Genomic DNA, 14,303 nt, shown 5'->3' with positions numbered 1-14,303 from the left:
ATACACCAATATACCTATATCGTGGCGAGCTTGGTACTTGATCCTTTACAGGCATTCATTAATAGTGAGAGAAGACATGAGATGCTGTGAGAGCAAGCTGTGTTATCTATGCAGAATAGTGATTTCCAGAGCATTAATATGAGTGGCCAACGTCCATAAATGCTTTGCTTGTGCTCATTCATATGAATGCACACCAATCTCACACGCATACACCAAAGGTGTACAATATTCTTGCAGATTAAGCAACTCTTTTGAGACTTTCGGCTCATGGAGTCGTAGTAGTTGTTGGTGTTGTCACTTCTCTTCACTTATAAAAGCCCTCTATTCTCCCTTCCCTCATGGTTTCTTACTCCCTAATTTCTCTCTCTGGGACATCTGAAAAATCTAAGGCATGCAGACAAGTGAAAAGAGACTCCATAGCCAATCTCATGGAGACTCGTCTCATCATCTTCATGGTTGTCCTTCTGAATGTCAACTGAACATGCAGACAGACGAAGTCAAAGCACTCCACACACAAACGCATGTCCAACCAGTTCAGGATTCAAGCCATTTCAGCACATTATACTTGAATACATTTTGGGGCAACCCTCAGATTCATCTTCCGATGTTGCATGAGTTCTCCCCAAATGTATCATCTCTCAGTAATGACTCAACTTTTGATGCAAAGAAAGGGTGCCAACTGAACGCTGTGGATGAGAAGAGGCATAAGAGGCTGCAATCCAACAGGGACTCTGCTAGAAGATCGCGCCAGCGCAGGAAAAAGCAGCTTGAAGAGCTGCAGTCTCAGGTCAATCATCTCTTTGCTGTGAATCATCAGCTCACTGAAAAGCTCATCTATTTGTTGGACTGCAACAACAAGATGCTCCAAGAGAATGCCCAACTCAAACAACAAGCATCTTTCCTTCAAAAAGTTATTGCAGACAGAAAACACAGTTCAAATTTTAACTGAAGCTTTACATCGACCCATCAGTACCAGTTCCATGGGATGGCTTCACTGCCAAGACAGCCATGATCTTTTTCTTTTATCATTTACTAGTCTATTGTCTGTACCTAAATATTTGTATCAGGGTAACTAGCTTTTGCCTTCACTTGATAGAGAACAGGTAGAACTTCAACTATGCCATTACAGCTTTTTAACAGTTCCTTAAATCGCAGCTTTGTTAGGATATTTACAAACTTGAAAGGAAAAAAAAAAAAAGAGAGATTATAATATATCCTTATGATTAGCAATATGTTTATTGCATTCATATATATTTACAGTAACTATTATCACCTGATCTCAGTTGCATCAGTACTATGCATAGCTCCAAGAGCAAATTATGTGAATGTGATGACAACAGTAGCTCGATAAGTTGAGAGCATGGTGAAATTCAGGTACAGAAAGGAGGCCCTGTTTATTGAAGAGGTTGCTGGAGTTGATTGTGGTGAAGGTAGTGGTTATAGGCAATAGTTTATAACACAAAGCCTACCCAAAGAAGCAAACAACAATTTAAAAGGGCAGCCATTAGAGGGCCAAGTGAAGTCCATATACAGCTTTATGTAAAGTTCATGCCTACCTTGAACTTGGTTCAGCCCAGTTGAATTTATTACCCCAACTTGTATTAGAAATTTAGGTTAAAGAAAGGATTTGCTTTGGCAGTTTTCCTATGACTTGTGCATGACCTAGCATAAGATTAGCCATGCTGGTACCCCACCACAGCATAAGATCATTTCCTTGTTTTATGGTTAGAATGCAATTCAGAAGAAAAATGATGGATATCATAGACATGCAATTTCATGTATCATTCAGCAGTAGGTGCAAGGCATCACTACTCTTTACTACCCCCACCAATTCATATCAGAAGTCACTGGTGAATCAAGCATTGAAGTTGCTTTTAATACAAATGATGTAAGTAAACCACTACTAAAGCTGTTTTTGCCTAAAACTGAAGTTAGTAAATGAGGTCTTAGCTAATTTAGGTGGCTTTAATTTACCTTTCCCTAAATCTGCATTTGCGAACTACAATATCAATTCTTTTCTAAACTCGCATTCACTAAATACGAATTTTCATGGATGACCAAAAAATGGAAAAAAGGTGGTGGCAAGGTGGCATCGCCATGCTGTAAATCCATTCTTGATGTTCTATTTAGGCTAAAACAAAAATCGAGTCATTTGGTCAACATTTTGCGTCCACGGGTATTCTTATGAGGGCTGAAAGACTGATGCTTGCTGACACAAATGCACTCATAACTGCAGAGGAATTCCTTACCATAGATGAAAAGTTGTGGTTCATTCTTCATAATAAGTTTTGTATACATTATCCATTTACTCTTACAGGGTACTGACCAAGGGTTCAGAGAAGCGAGCAAATGCATCATCAGCCGCTCTTCTTTGGTGCTTGCTGTTTCCCATTTGAGATACCAGTGGGGGTTTCAGCTGCAGGAGAAGCATTCCCGCTCTGATCTTCAAAACCCTGGACTGGGTCTGCATATGATCGGGTAGCGGGAAACCTAGGGAAAAGGTGCAAACACAGATTAACCCATGATAGTGTAAGAAATGCCATGTTCAGAAAATGCTTCAGTTTCGTCATACCTGCTTGACCTTATAGTTTCATCTTCTACCATCAATTTTTGACTGTATATGTTGGCTGCAGTAATGGAAAATAATTCAATAAAAAATCTAATAGAAATTATATCAACTGACAAATCAAATTAAAAAGAACATGGTGGATTAAATCTATTAAGATTTTTTATGATATTATATCATAGAATTAAGTTTATTAAATAGTTTAGGTGGTAAACAAATGACGTGTAGTTATTGGGTTATCCATTGTGTTCTACTGTTAGCCAGTGAACACAAGAATGATAAGTAAGATAAGAAGGCATAATAAAACTCAAATTTACAGTCTTTTCCTTATGTAAGATAAGTGCTAAAACAAATACAAAGTTGTTGGGGTTTTGTTAAAGAGGAGATCTTGGCAATGTTTAAGGAGTTCCATGAGCAAAACACTTTCCTCAAGAGCCTAAATAATACATTCTTGGTCCTAATCCCTAAGAAAGGTGGGGCGGAAGATATTGGGGACTTTAGACCTATTAGTCTCTTGGGGAGGTTGTATAAATTACTGGCTAAAGTCCTAGCTAATAGGCTGAAAAAAGTGATTGGGAAGGTGGTGTCCCCTGCTCAAAATGCTTTTGTGATGGGAAGACGGATTCTTGACGCCTCCCTAATTGCAAATGAGACAATAGACTTGTGGCAGAAAAGAAAAGAGAAGGGGGTCATTTGCAAATTGGACATTGAGAAAGCTTATGACAGCATGAATTGGCAGTTCTTAATGAAGGTTCTACAAAAAATGGGATTTGGGCCAAAATGGCTGGGTTGGATGTGGAGTTGCATATCTTCAGCAAAATTTTCAATCTTAGTGAATGGGGTTCCTGCTGGCTTTTTCCCGAGTTCTAAGGGGCTTCGTCAAGGAGATCCCCTATCTCCTTACCTCTTCGTAATGGGAATGGAAGTGTTGGGGGCTCTTATTAGGAGAGCTGTTGAAGGGGGTTTCCTGTCAGGGTGTAACATTCGGGAGGGTGGAAGGACTGCTTTGAACATCTCTCATTTATTTTTTGCAGATGATACAATTGTTTTCTGTGAGGCTAATAAGGACCATCTAAGTCATTTAAGTTGGATCCTCTTTTGGTTTGAAGCTGATTCGGGGCTAAAGATTAATCTGGGCAAAAGCGAAATCATCCCAGTGGGTGAGGTGGAGGATATTGAGGAGTTGGCAGTGGAGATAGGATGTAGGGTGGGATCTTTGTCGTCCCAGTATTTGGGTCTACCCTTAGGGGCTCCTAACAAGGCCTCCTCGGTGTGGGATGGAGTGGAAGCAGGGTTAAAAGTCGCGGTATCGGTCATTGACTCGGGAGGTCCTGAGGCACATCGGTCTCGGTATCTCGGATCAGTATCGGGTGATACGTAAAAAATTTTAATTTAAGAGCTCAAAATAATTTTAAAAAATTATGAAAATTATTAAAAAAATAAAATACAAATAAGTAGAGTAAAAAAATTAATAAAATAAACTTCTATTATATTAAAATTATTCAAATTATAATAAAAGCATATTTTTGGGATGATTTATAATAATATTAAAAATCTTTAAAAATATTTTAATTTAATTACTTGATGATAAATATTTCTTATTGAAGATGAAAATAATAAAAAGTAAATTTTTTTAATAAAAAATTATTTAAATTAAATATTTTGAATTTTTTTAAAAATGTTTTCAATTATTAAAAAAATAAAACCATAATTCATCTTTAAAAAAATAAATATAATTTTTCTTATAAAATGTATTCATTAATTTTAATTTTTATATAAATATTTATTTGATATAAGTCTAATATTTATTATTTATTTTTTATCATTATAATTTTTATCAAATTATTTAAAATCCATATCCCATCAAATACTCATAATCTAATTAAAAAATAAATACAAATTATTTAAAACCTAAATCCTCCAAATACCCATAACCCTCCGGCGTGAAATGGTTTTGGAAAGCGATTTGAGAGTGAGTTAGGACAGCATGCCTTCGGTGAAAAGCTTGGCCTCTGCCCCTCTGGATTATGGTGCCTCAACAGGTGATTGTAGAAGTGGGATGTCAGCCTACATGATCACCGGAGGCAAATCCTTGCAGAAGTTCCATAACACAGTTTGTCCCGACTGCAAACCCATCAGGACCGTCGATGATAACAGCGGTGCCGAAGTCCGGCGACTCTGCTCCTCATGTCGCTCAGTTCCATCTCCGGCGGGAACTTGGGCAATCCGAACAAGCAGGCGTGCTTCTTCAACCTCGCCGCGACTCCAAGATGCAGGGTTCTAACTCTGTATTTTTCATTTTCGTGGGTTTTGATCCTCTCATCTGATCTTCTCCACAATTTCTACTCCAACTCGGGTATCGGTCCGGTACCGGCCATGGTCGAGGCGGATACGACTCGGCCGAGTCGTACCGGTCTCGACCGAGATTTTGAACCGTGAGTGGAAGAAAGAGTAAGGAGAAGACTTGTGCTATGGAAAAGGCAATTTATCTCCAAAAGTGGCAGAATCACTCTTATTAAAAGCACCTTGGCCAGCATACCCATTTATCAAATGTCTCTTTTCCGGATGCCGAAGATTGTGGTTAGAAGGCTAGAAAAATTGCAAAGAGACTTCCTATGGGGAGGGGGAAATATGGAGAGGAAGATTCACCTAGTGAAATGGGAGATAGTGTGTGGGGACAAAGAGAGGGGTGGGCTTGGTTTGAGGAAGCTTGGCCTATTGAACAGAGCTTTGCTTGGTAAATGGATATGGAGGTTTGCTTGTGAAAGAGAGAATCTTTGGAAGCAGGTGATTGTGGCAAAGTTTGGGCAAGAAGATGATGGATGGAAGTCTAAAAAGCCTAATGGGGCGTTTGGTGTAGGGGTGTGGAAGGAGATCTTGAAGGAGACTGATTGGTGCTGGGATAATATAGAGTTTATGGTGGGGAAGGCCACTAAAATCAGATTCTGGACTGATGTGTGGTGTGCGGGTACAGCGCTGTCCCAAACTTTCCCGCACCTCTTTGCCTTGGCTGCTCATAGGAATGCTACGGTGGAGGAGATGTGGGATCAGAGTTCGGATCAAGGAGATTGGAATCTAAGATTTTTGAGGAATTTTAATGACTGGGAGGTGGGCATGGTAGGAGATCTGCTCCTTAAGCTGAGAGGGCTTAGGCCTTCTTTGGAGGAAGATTCGGTCTCTTGGAAGGGAGGAAAAAGCGGTAAATTTAAAGTAAAGGAAGCGTACAGCTGCTTAATCAATCCTATGGACACCGTTTTTCCAGAAAAAAGCATTTGGGTGGATAGTGTTCCTACCAAAGTCGCTTTCTTTGTGTGGGAAGGTGTTAACGCTTGACAGACTTTAGAGAAGAGGATGGCAATTCCCTAATTGCTGTTTTTTGTGTGGTTGTGCAGAAGAATCTGTAAATCATGTCCTTATTCACTGTATAGTGGCTAGAGCCCTTTGGGAGTTAGTCCTTGGGCTTGTAGGTGTTAAGTGGGTCTTTCCAGAATCTGTAAAGGAGGTCTTGTTTAGCTGGAGAGGTCATTTGGTGGGAAAAAAAAAGGAAAAAGATTTGGAAGGCCATCCCGTTATGTATATTTTGGACAGTTTGGAAAGAGAGGAATAGATTAGCTTTTAAGGGGGGTGTGCTACATATACAGAAGCTAAAGAATTTTTTTGTTTGTAATTTGTGGGGTTGGGCTAGATTGGATATTGAAGATAACTCTCTCTCCCTTTTAGGCTTTCTAGAGTGGCTAGCTTCCACTTAGGGGAGGTGAGGTCTTCTTGGTCTCTTTTGTTTTTTGTTGTGAGGCTATAGCTGCCTTGTATATCTCCTGTATGCTGTGTGGCTATTGGCCTCTTTTTTAATACACATTGGTTTACTTATCAAAAAAAAAAAAAAAAAAAAAAAAGAACATATTTTACTTATTCTACCTAGCTTTAAAAGTTACAGTTTTTTCTCCCTAGGTCAGCTTCCCTAGCCAAGGAGATTTTCTCAGTGCGCCAAGCATAAAACCTCTGAACATACTCTTAACTAGAATTTTTATGCAAAGTTTTGTTGTAAACATAAGAGAAGAGATGTAAATGTTTGTGGGCATCTACAGAAAGGAGCAAACCATGGCAGAATACGTTAACAGCACATAATTTGCTACAACAATAAACAGCTGAAAATGTTCTCCAGGATACATGGCACTAATAATAAATGACTAGACATCCAAACGAAACATATCAATTTTGAAAATCCTGGCACCTAATGTGAGCATCCTTAACATAGAGCAAAAATAAGAGTTCAATGTCTATATATATATATGTGTGTGTGTGTGTCAACATAAGAAACAGCAAAGAAAATAATAGAGAGAATAAACCAAGGTGCATATTTTCCTAAGTTCACTGTGGAAGTGCTGAATGTTTTCCCAGATATAGGGCACATTAGCATATAGTTTGCTACAAAAAACATATAAAGTTGAAATTTACTAGATACATGCTGTAAGTGCTAAATGAGAAGACACAAAAGGGGAAAAAAAAATTATTTTGAAAATCCAGGCCGCAAAAAGAAGCATTCTTAACATAGAGAATACACAAAAGAGTAAAGACAGCCATTTCCTAACATCTCATTCCACTGAAAAAAGAGGTTATATACCAAGTTTTATGAAAATATTCAGAATGTAATGTAAATACTTACACAATAAATAGAGTTATTTTAAAAGATATTAAAGGAAGCATAGTAGCATAATACAAACCATAATTGCTGGACTTGGGCACCTAATATTTTCTATTGGATAAATAAAGCTCCTAAAAATTGTTTACCTCCATAAGGATCCTTCTTTGAGAAGTATTTGCCCATTAACAATCGAATGTAGTCAGCTTCATACTTTTTGAACTTGTTGATAGTCTCTGGGTTGTCAATATCCCTAACCGAAATGAGAAACATGGTGTCATCTTGCCTCTGATTTAGATCTAGAGGTCAGTACAAACTACTGTGAAGCCAACGGTACAAACTATTTCAAGGTATAACCCAATATTACATGAAGAGTATTCAGCAATAATATATCCCTGTTTTTTTTCCTAAAGAAAAGGAAAATATATGATTTTCAAGCCACAGGAATTAGGATATATGGAACAGTTACAGAATTTGAACTTCTAAATCATGGATTTAGGCCAATGGTTTTCCATTCCTTTATTTTTTTCCCCACTTTCTCTGCAACCAAACAGAGAATTAAGTTAAAAATAAATAATAAAAAAAAAGTTCCCAGAAAAAACCATCACATGAGGAACAATTAAAGTGTTAAAATTGCGACCTGTCAATCCAATATACAAACACAAATCACCACTCAATTTGGTTCTCAGATGCTCATTTTTCCTCCCCTTTCCTTTCTCGAGAATCAGAAGGCACCCAATTGCAGAGAAATATAGAAGAAACACTTCAGATTGAACTTACCGAGAGCTCTCCTGTAACTTGGGCTTCACCTCGAGAACATCGGACAAGCCCCCATTATCCACCACCGGCTTTTTCTCCAGAAAATCCAACATTCCATTACCCGCAGCACCGTCAACCTTACAAAGTCAAAGGAAAAAAAAAAAAAAAAGAGAACCCTAAAACGGATCAACACACAGAACCCAATAAAGAAAAAAGGGACAAATTTGACGAGAATGAGGACCTGTGGCTCGGGTTTGGGCTCCGCCTTAGGGAGGAGAGACGTCTTGGATGTGGAGTTCTGCGAATTGGCTACCGAGGAAGGAGAGGGCGGTGGTGAAGCCATTGAATTTACAAATGCAAACTGAGAAGGGGGCAGTGACCGTTTTCAGTTCTTTGGGCCCTGGTCAAACTATGGTCAAGGGTTAGGAGGGGCCCACAAAGGTCGGGTCCATCTGGTGAAAATTTTCGACCGTCTGATTTCCATATTTAGTTCTTTGACTTCTTTCTTTATTTTTATAAATTAGTGTGTAACTTGATCGGGTTGGATTGGATTTGCATTTAACCCAAACTCAATCCGAACTATTAAATATTTAATCCAAATTTCAACCTAATTTGATATCTTTTCCAAGATACTCAATTCCCTTTATTTATTTATTTAAAATTTTAAAATTTAGGTTGAGCTCAAATTAAATGAATTTTTTGAACTATAGTTGAACCTAGACCTTTTTAATTTTATCTTTTATATAAAATATTAAATAACATACCGTTATGAGATACTAACAAATGAAATCTATTTTATTTTTCTAAAAAATAAAATAATACATAATATAATTAAATTTTATATATATAATTTTTAATTATTTAAAAGGATAAATCCTAATATTGATATATAAATTATAAATATTATAAAATATTAAATGCGTTAACCTCCTATTGTCTACACCATTAGCCAAAGCCTAATCTAAACATAAGCCAACTCAAATATTAAAAAATACTTATTCAAACTCTTCCAAACATCACTTAGGTAGACCATCCTGCCCAAATTACCTATGCTACAAATGCATTTCATGTAAGTAGCTAAAATATATCTCATCCGAAATGAAATATTTCTTGAGAAATAATGCATTTTGAGGCTACGTTTGATTACCAGAAAGTATAAAAGAAAAAAATAATTAAGAAAAATAATTTTTTTATATTTAATTTTATTCTGAAAAATATTAAAAAAATAAAAATAATTAAAATTAATAAAAAACTTATATGTTTATAAATTATTAATTTTTGTATAAAATAGTTAAATAAATAAAATGAGTTTAAACTAGGATATGAAAATAATTTATTGATTTTAAATCTATTTTATATTTCTTTTTAGTTTTATTTCCTTTTACTTTTGTTTTCAATCTTCTTTCCCTTGAACTTTTCAAAACCAAACATGGTCTTAACAAATCAAATTATTTTACTTTAATTTTTGTAGTTTTCATTTAATTTTAGGAAGTATGAATAAAAGTAAGATGCTTATGTGGCTTTTAGGAAATATTCATTGTTTTAGAGTCATATAGTTTAGAGTATGTTCAAATTCGAAGAAAAGATAGAAAATATAGAATTTGAACCTCTAATTTTCAATTATTTGGGACAAAATCAGAAAACTAATCCGCCATTTGGCTAAGTCTTCTCCATTTTTTGGAAAGCCAAAAGATTAGAACACTGACATGAGTTTCAATTTCTCTTATGGACTTCTCCTCAATTTTATTGGTAACCAAACACATTTGTTGCTGCCTCTCTCTCTCTCTCTCTCCACAAAAAATCCTTGTGGAAGGTCTATTAGACATTTAGACATCTTTAGGATTGACATTGCTTATAAAATTTAAAAAAGAAAAAGAAAAAAAAAAGAAAGATTAGAGACTAAATTGAGACACAAGTGAATATATAGTATGATTTGTATAATTTACATCATATGCTTTCCAATCCCATCCTTATTTCATCAAAGAATAAAATATTAACTAAAAATGTCACATTTTTGAAAAATAATATGCTATCATCTTCTAATCTGACCTCTCATCATGTATGTCAAATATAGGCTAAATTAATTTTATAAGTTCAATTAATAAAAATATATATACCTTTAATATACTAATATAAGAGAAGATAATTGCTTTTCCTCTTAATTATTACCATTGAAATTTGAAATTTAAAAACTTATTAATCTTACTAAAAGTGATAGCATATAGTAAAAAAATAATTAAAATATTCTGCATAAAAGCCAAATCAAACAAATCAATAAGAATCCAAGATTATGCTTAAGCCAAAGTGTTAGTATTAACACAAAGATGTGTTGAAGAACTTGGTTAAGAGAAGGAACCTGATTAGGAAGTAGGAGTGCAGGATAATCAGCTGAAACACTTTGATCTTGCAGCTGCAGCTCCTTTCCTGTGCTCCTAGAAACTTTTGCCTCTGAACACCAAACATGAGAAGAACTCATCTGCCTCATTTTCATCTACCAATAGTCTCCACAGGAACAAATCCCATCTCTGAAATGGTGGAAGCGCTTGTTATCTCTCACAACTATATCCCTGTTGACTACCTTTGATATGAATTTGGCCGCATTGTGACAATCCCCACAAATGCGAAGATTCTTGTACACCCTAACAGGTAAACCTTTAGCTGTATTCAGCAGCCCAAAAGAAATTGCAAGCTTCTCACTATGCCCCCGTAGTATCCCTATTTTATCCTCTTCTTCCAAGTCATGCAGCACTGAACCTGTATCTGGTGTATATCCAATGCTACTTATCTTCACCTCTAGTCTTCTCCATGTCTCTCGGACCTCTTCCAACTCTGGGAGCATTTCGTCACCAATGAGGAAGTTATGAACTTTCCCTCCAACTTCAATCCAACTACAGCCAGCATCCTTTTGAAGGCCAATGTCCTTCATCCTTCCCCTCACTCTTCTCACATCATCCCATTTGCCTGATCCAGCAAATAAATTTGAGATTAACACATAATTCTCAGGTTTTTCTGGCTCCAGTTCTAGTAACTTGTTGGCGACTTTCTCCCCCAAACCCAAGTTACCATGAATTCTACAGGAACTGAGCAATGAACTCCAAATTCTAGAATCAGGATCCCCAGGCATCTCTTCTATAAGCCTCAAAGCATCATCTATGCGTCCAGCACGACCTAGCATATCCACCACACAAGTATAATGCTCTAACTTTGGCTCTATGTTATGCAAATTCAGCATCTGATTGAAATATTCTAGACCATCTTCAACCAGCCCAGCATGGCTACATGCCATAAGGATACCAGTGAATGTGAAATCATCAGGCTTGAGGCCCAATCTTAGCATTTTTTCAAATAGCTCTAAGGCCTCTTTTCCGCGACCATGAATTCCATATCCTGCAATTATAACATTCCATGATGCCACATCTTTCTCCCTCAGTCTGTCAAAAATCCTTTGAGAAAGCCCTATGCATCCACCTTTTGCATACATATCTATGATTGAAGAACTGACAAATATGTCTTCAGTCAAGTGGGCTTTTAAAGCAAAGCAATGGAGTTCTTTCCCCAGTCGCAAAGCTGACAGCTGCGAACAAGCGCCACACACACACATTATTGCAATCTCATAAGGTTGGATTCCATCAGAAAGCATTTGACGGAAGAGATTTATGGCTTCATCAGGGAGTCCATTCTGTGAGTAGCCTGCAATCATCACATTCCAAGATACTAGACTTCTATGCTCCATCCCATCAAATAATACTTGGGCAGCAAAGGGTTTCCCACAACAAATATAAAGTGATAGTAGTGAGATACCAATAAATGGATCCACTGCTAACCCATTTCTTAGGGCAAATCCATGAATTTCTTCACCATAGTGTAGGGATTTCATGCGGGAACATGCTAAAAGTAAGCTACCAATGGTAAACCAGTCAGGATCCAGCCCTGAGTCTGTCATTTGAAGGTACAAATCTAAAGCCTTTCTAGGATCTGAATTTTGTGCATAGCCACAAAGTAGAGCATTCCAAGAACTCACTGTCTTGGTATCCATAAGATCAAAGACACGCTCAGAAGAACATAACGCCCCACACCTCGTGTAGGCTGCAATAAAAGCATTTGCCACCAGTTCATTGCTTTGTAACCCATGTCTCCATGAATAACCATGAAGTTCCTTCAAGCTCTGTAATTCTGACCTCTCTAAACAAACTGGCAATACATTCAAAATGGTAAACTCATCTGCTTTCATTTTGGCATCTTCAGTTTGCATTTTCTGCAAAAGATAAAAGGTTCGACACACATCCTCTTCTCTAGCATAACCACCAATCATGGAATTCCAGGAAACAATATTTTTCTTATCATTCTTGTCAAATAAGAGTTGAGCTTCAGACAAGAACCTACATTTTGAATACATGTCAATCAATGAATTATTCACCATTAGTTCCTCATTCAACCCCAATTTCACAGCCAAACCATGAACTGCCATCCCCTTTTCAATATCCTCTTCCCCTGCACACACTGGTAGTACAGTCACAAGAGTAGCAACATCCGGTACAAAACTTTCCTCACCCACCAACATTTCTCTAAACGCATTAAAACTTTCTTGCAAAAATCCATTCTCTGAAAATCCACAAATAATCGAATTCCAAGAAACTAAGTTTCTTTCAGGCATATGTTCAAACACTTTAACTGCTTCTTCGACAAGTCCACATTTCCCATACATTGCAATCAAAGCATTGCCCACAAACACATCAGAAACCAAATCCATCTTCGTTGCCATTCCATGAATTATTTGTCCCAATCCCAAATCCAAAAGCCCAGCACAAGCCTTAATCACGCATGGCAATGTAAAATTATCGGGTTTATGCTCAGTCACCGAAATCAACTCAGAGAAGATAGACATTGCATCTTCAAAAAGTTCATTTCTGGTGTACGCACTAACAATTGCATTCCACTGAAACAAGTTCTTCCTCCGCAATTTATCAAAAACCATACGAGAATCCGAAGGAGACCCACACATTGAGTACATTGTAATGATTCGGGTGTTGAGAACAAAATCATTACAGAACTGGGTCGACGCAGAAACCATCTCATGGAGTCTCCGGCCAACCTCAATGTCTTTCCGTTGTCCACAGGCCTGTAAAAGAACACCCATAGCCTCTGATCTCTGGGCGGAATCCAAAACGACATCGTCTGACTCTCTTTGAAGAAAATCCAAAGCTTCCTTGAGGTTTCCAGATTCGCAGAGCTTCTTAATCTCATGTAATGAAGAGAATTGACGGTTTGTTGAAGAGTTGGCGAAAGAGAGAGACTTCGTTTGGCGGGTTTGAGCAGAGAGAGAAAGAGATGCTATTGGGGTGAAGATTGAATGGAGAGAATACTTGTTCTTTGATTTGCGGGTGATTCTGTAGAAGACGGTAGTGCGGCTGTGGTGACTGCGCCATGAGAGTGGCGGTGCTGGCACCACCGCAGCCATGTTCAACTGTTGCCGAGGATCCCCACTGGATGTTTTCAGCACCAGATGGATCATTCAACACCGGTTAACTTAACCAGTAGTCCAGGCACGATAAATATATAATTTATATATTATTAAAATTAAAAATATATTATAAACAATTTTAAATATATGTAAAAAAAATTAAAAATTTTTCAAATTTATTTTTTCATCCTTAATATTATTAAATTAAATATATAAATGCATTTTTAAAAATAAAATATATATAATATTTAAATATAAAGAGTTTTATTGAAAGTTGTTTAATTTTACCTATATATATATATATATATATACATATATTAAAAGTTATATATCACTATATTTTATAATTTTATAGTTTTAAAAAAATTATATTATTTCTATTTTATTATTATAAAATTTTTAAAAGAAATCTTATTATTTAAATGTTTTATAAAAATTGGTTTTTAAAACATTGGTTTTGTAGTTGTTTTCGATTATTATGGTTGTTTTTAGGATGAAAAATGTGAAATAAATTTATAAATATAACACAAATATATAATGACACAAATAACCTATTTTTTTCCATTGAAAATACTAATATAGCATATAAAAGGAGTAATATTATATATATATATATATATATATATATATATATATATATATATATATATATATATATATATATATATAAATTATTAAATTTTAAAAAATATTTAGTTGGGTTTAACTAAAATTTTGATCCTAACCCTCATTTCAACAGGCTTCGATGGTTATATAGGTATCCAAAGTACGAACGAGATGGATGTTTGTTGTCCTAACCATTCTTCTTAGTACCGATCCCAATAAGGAAAAAGAGTAATTTATAACAAAGTTTTCGTGTTGTTGATTTCTAGGTGTAG

The 14,303-nt window shown here is 36.2% G+C and overlaps 3 protein-coding genes and 1 long non-coding RNA gene across 4 annotated transcripts; 1 reads left to right on the top strand and 3 right to left on the bottom strand.

Moving 5' to 3' along the window:
• Window positions 1-481: 481 nt before the first annotated feature.
• On the top strand, window positions 482-949 carry LOC104882415 (basic leucine zipper 43). Its single transcript, XM_010665580.1, has one exon. It carries the CDS (start codon window positions 482-484, stop codon window positions 947-949), a length of 468 nt encoding a protein of 155 aa, XP_010663882.1.
• Window positions 950-2,251: 1,302 nt separating this feature from the next.
• Window positions 2,252-10,449, bottom strand: LOC100257792 (uncharacterized). The gene is made up of 6 exons (XM_002273474.4): window positions 10,321-10,449; window positions 8,206-8,325; window positions 7,986-8,101; window positions 7,355-7,458; window positions 2,573-2,627; window positions 2,252-2,490 (listed from the first exon to the last, which is right to left on the bottom strand). The coding sequence occupies exons 1-6, from the start codon at window positions 10,447-10,449 to the stop codon at window positions 2,358-2,360; spliced, it is 657 nt and encodes a 218-aa protein (XP_002273510.2). The 3' UTR covers window positions 2,252-2,357.
• Window positions 7,549-7,979, bottom strand: LOC132252761 (uncharacterized). Its single transcript, XR_009464539.1, has 2 exons — window positions 7,846-7,979; window positions 7,549-7,745 (listed from the first exon to the last, which is right to left on the bottom strand). It is a non-coding gene; the product is annotated as an uncharacterized LOC132252761 (long non-coding RNA).
• On the bottom strand, window positions 10,216-13,483 carry LOC100259264 (pentatricopeptide repeat-containing protein At1g18485). Its single transcript, XM_002268404.4, has one exon. The coding sequence runs from the start codon at window positions 13,474-13,476 to the stop codon at window positions 10,456-10,458; it is 3,021 nt and encodes a 1,006-aa protein (XP_002268440.2). The 5' UTR covers window positions 13,477-13,483; the 3' UTR covers window positions 10,216-10,455.
• Window positions 13,484-14,303: the final 820 nt, after the last annotated feature.

Source organism: Vitis vinifera, chromosome 17 (genome assembly GCF_030704535.1).
Source record: "Vitis vinifera cultivar Pinot Noir 40024 chromosome 17, ASM3070453v1".
NCBI lineage: Eukaryota > Viridiplantae > Streptophyta > Magnoliopsida > Vitales > Vitaceae > Vitis > Vitis vinifera.
This window is presented reverse-complemented; position numbering and strand designations above follow the sequence as displayed.

Coding starts and splice junctions, on each gene's coding strand:
- LOC100257792 (XM_002273474.4), bottom strand. CDS start 10,449: ATGAGGCAGATGAGTTCTTCTCATGTTTGGTGTTCAGAGGCAAAAGTT. Junction 8,326..10,320: donor CACTCCTACTTCCTAATCAG/GTTCCTTCTCTT, acceptor CCCCCTTCTCAG/TTTGCATTTGTAAATTCAAT. Junction 2,628..7,354: donor AAAGAAGGATCCTTATGGAG/GTAAACAATTTT, acceptor CCATTACTGCAG/CCAACATATACAGTCAAAAA.
- LOC100259264 (XM_002268404.4), bottom strand. CDS start 13,476: ATGATCCATCTGGTGCTGAAAACATCCAGTGGGGATCCTCGGCAACAG.
- LOC104882415 (XM_010665580.1), top strand. CDS start 482: ATGCAGACAGACGAAGTCAAAGCACTCCACACACAAACGCATGTCCAA.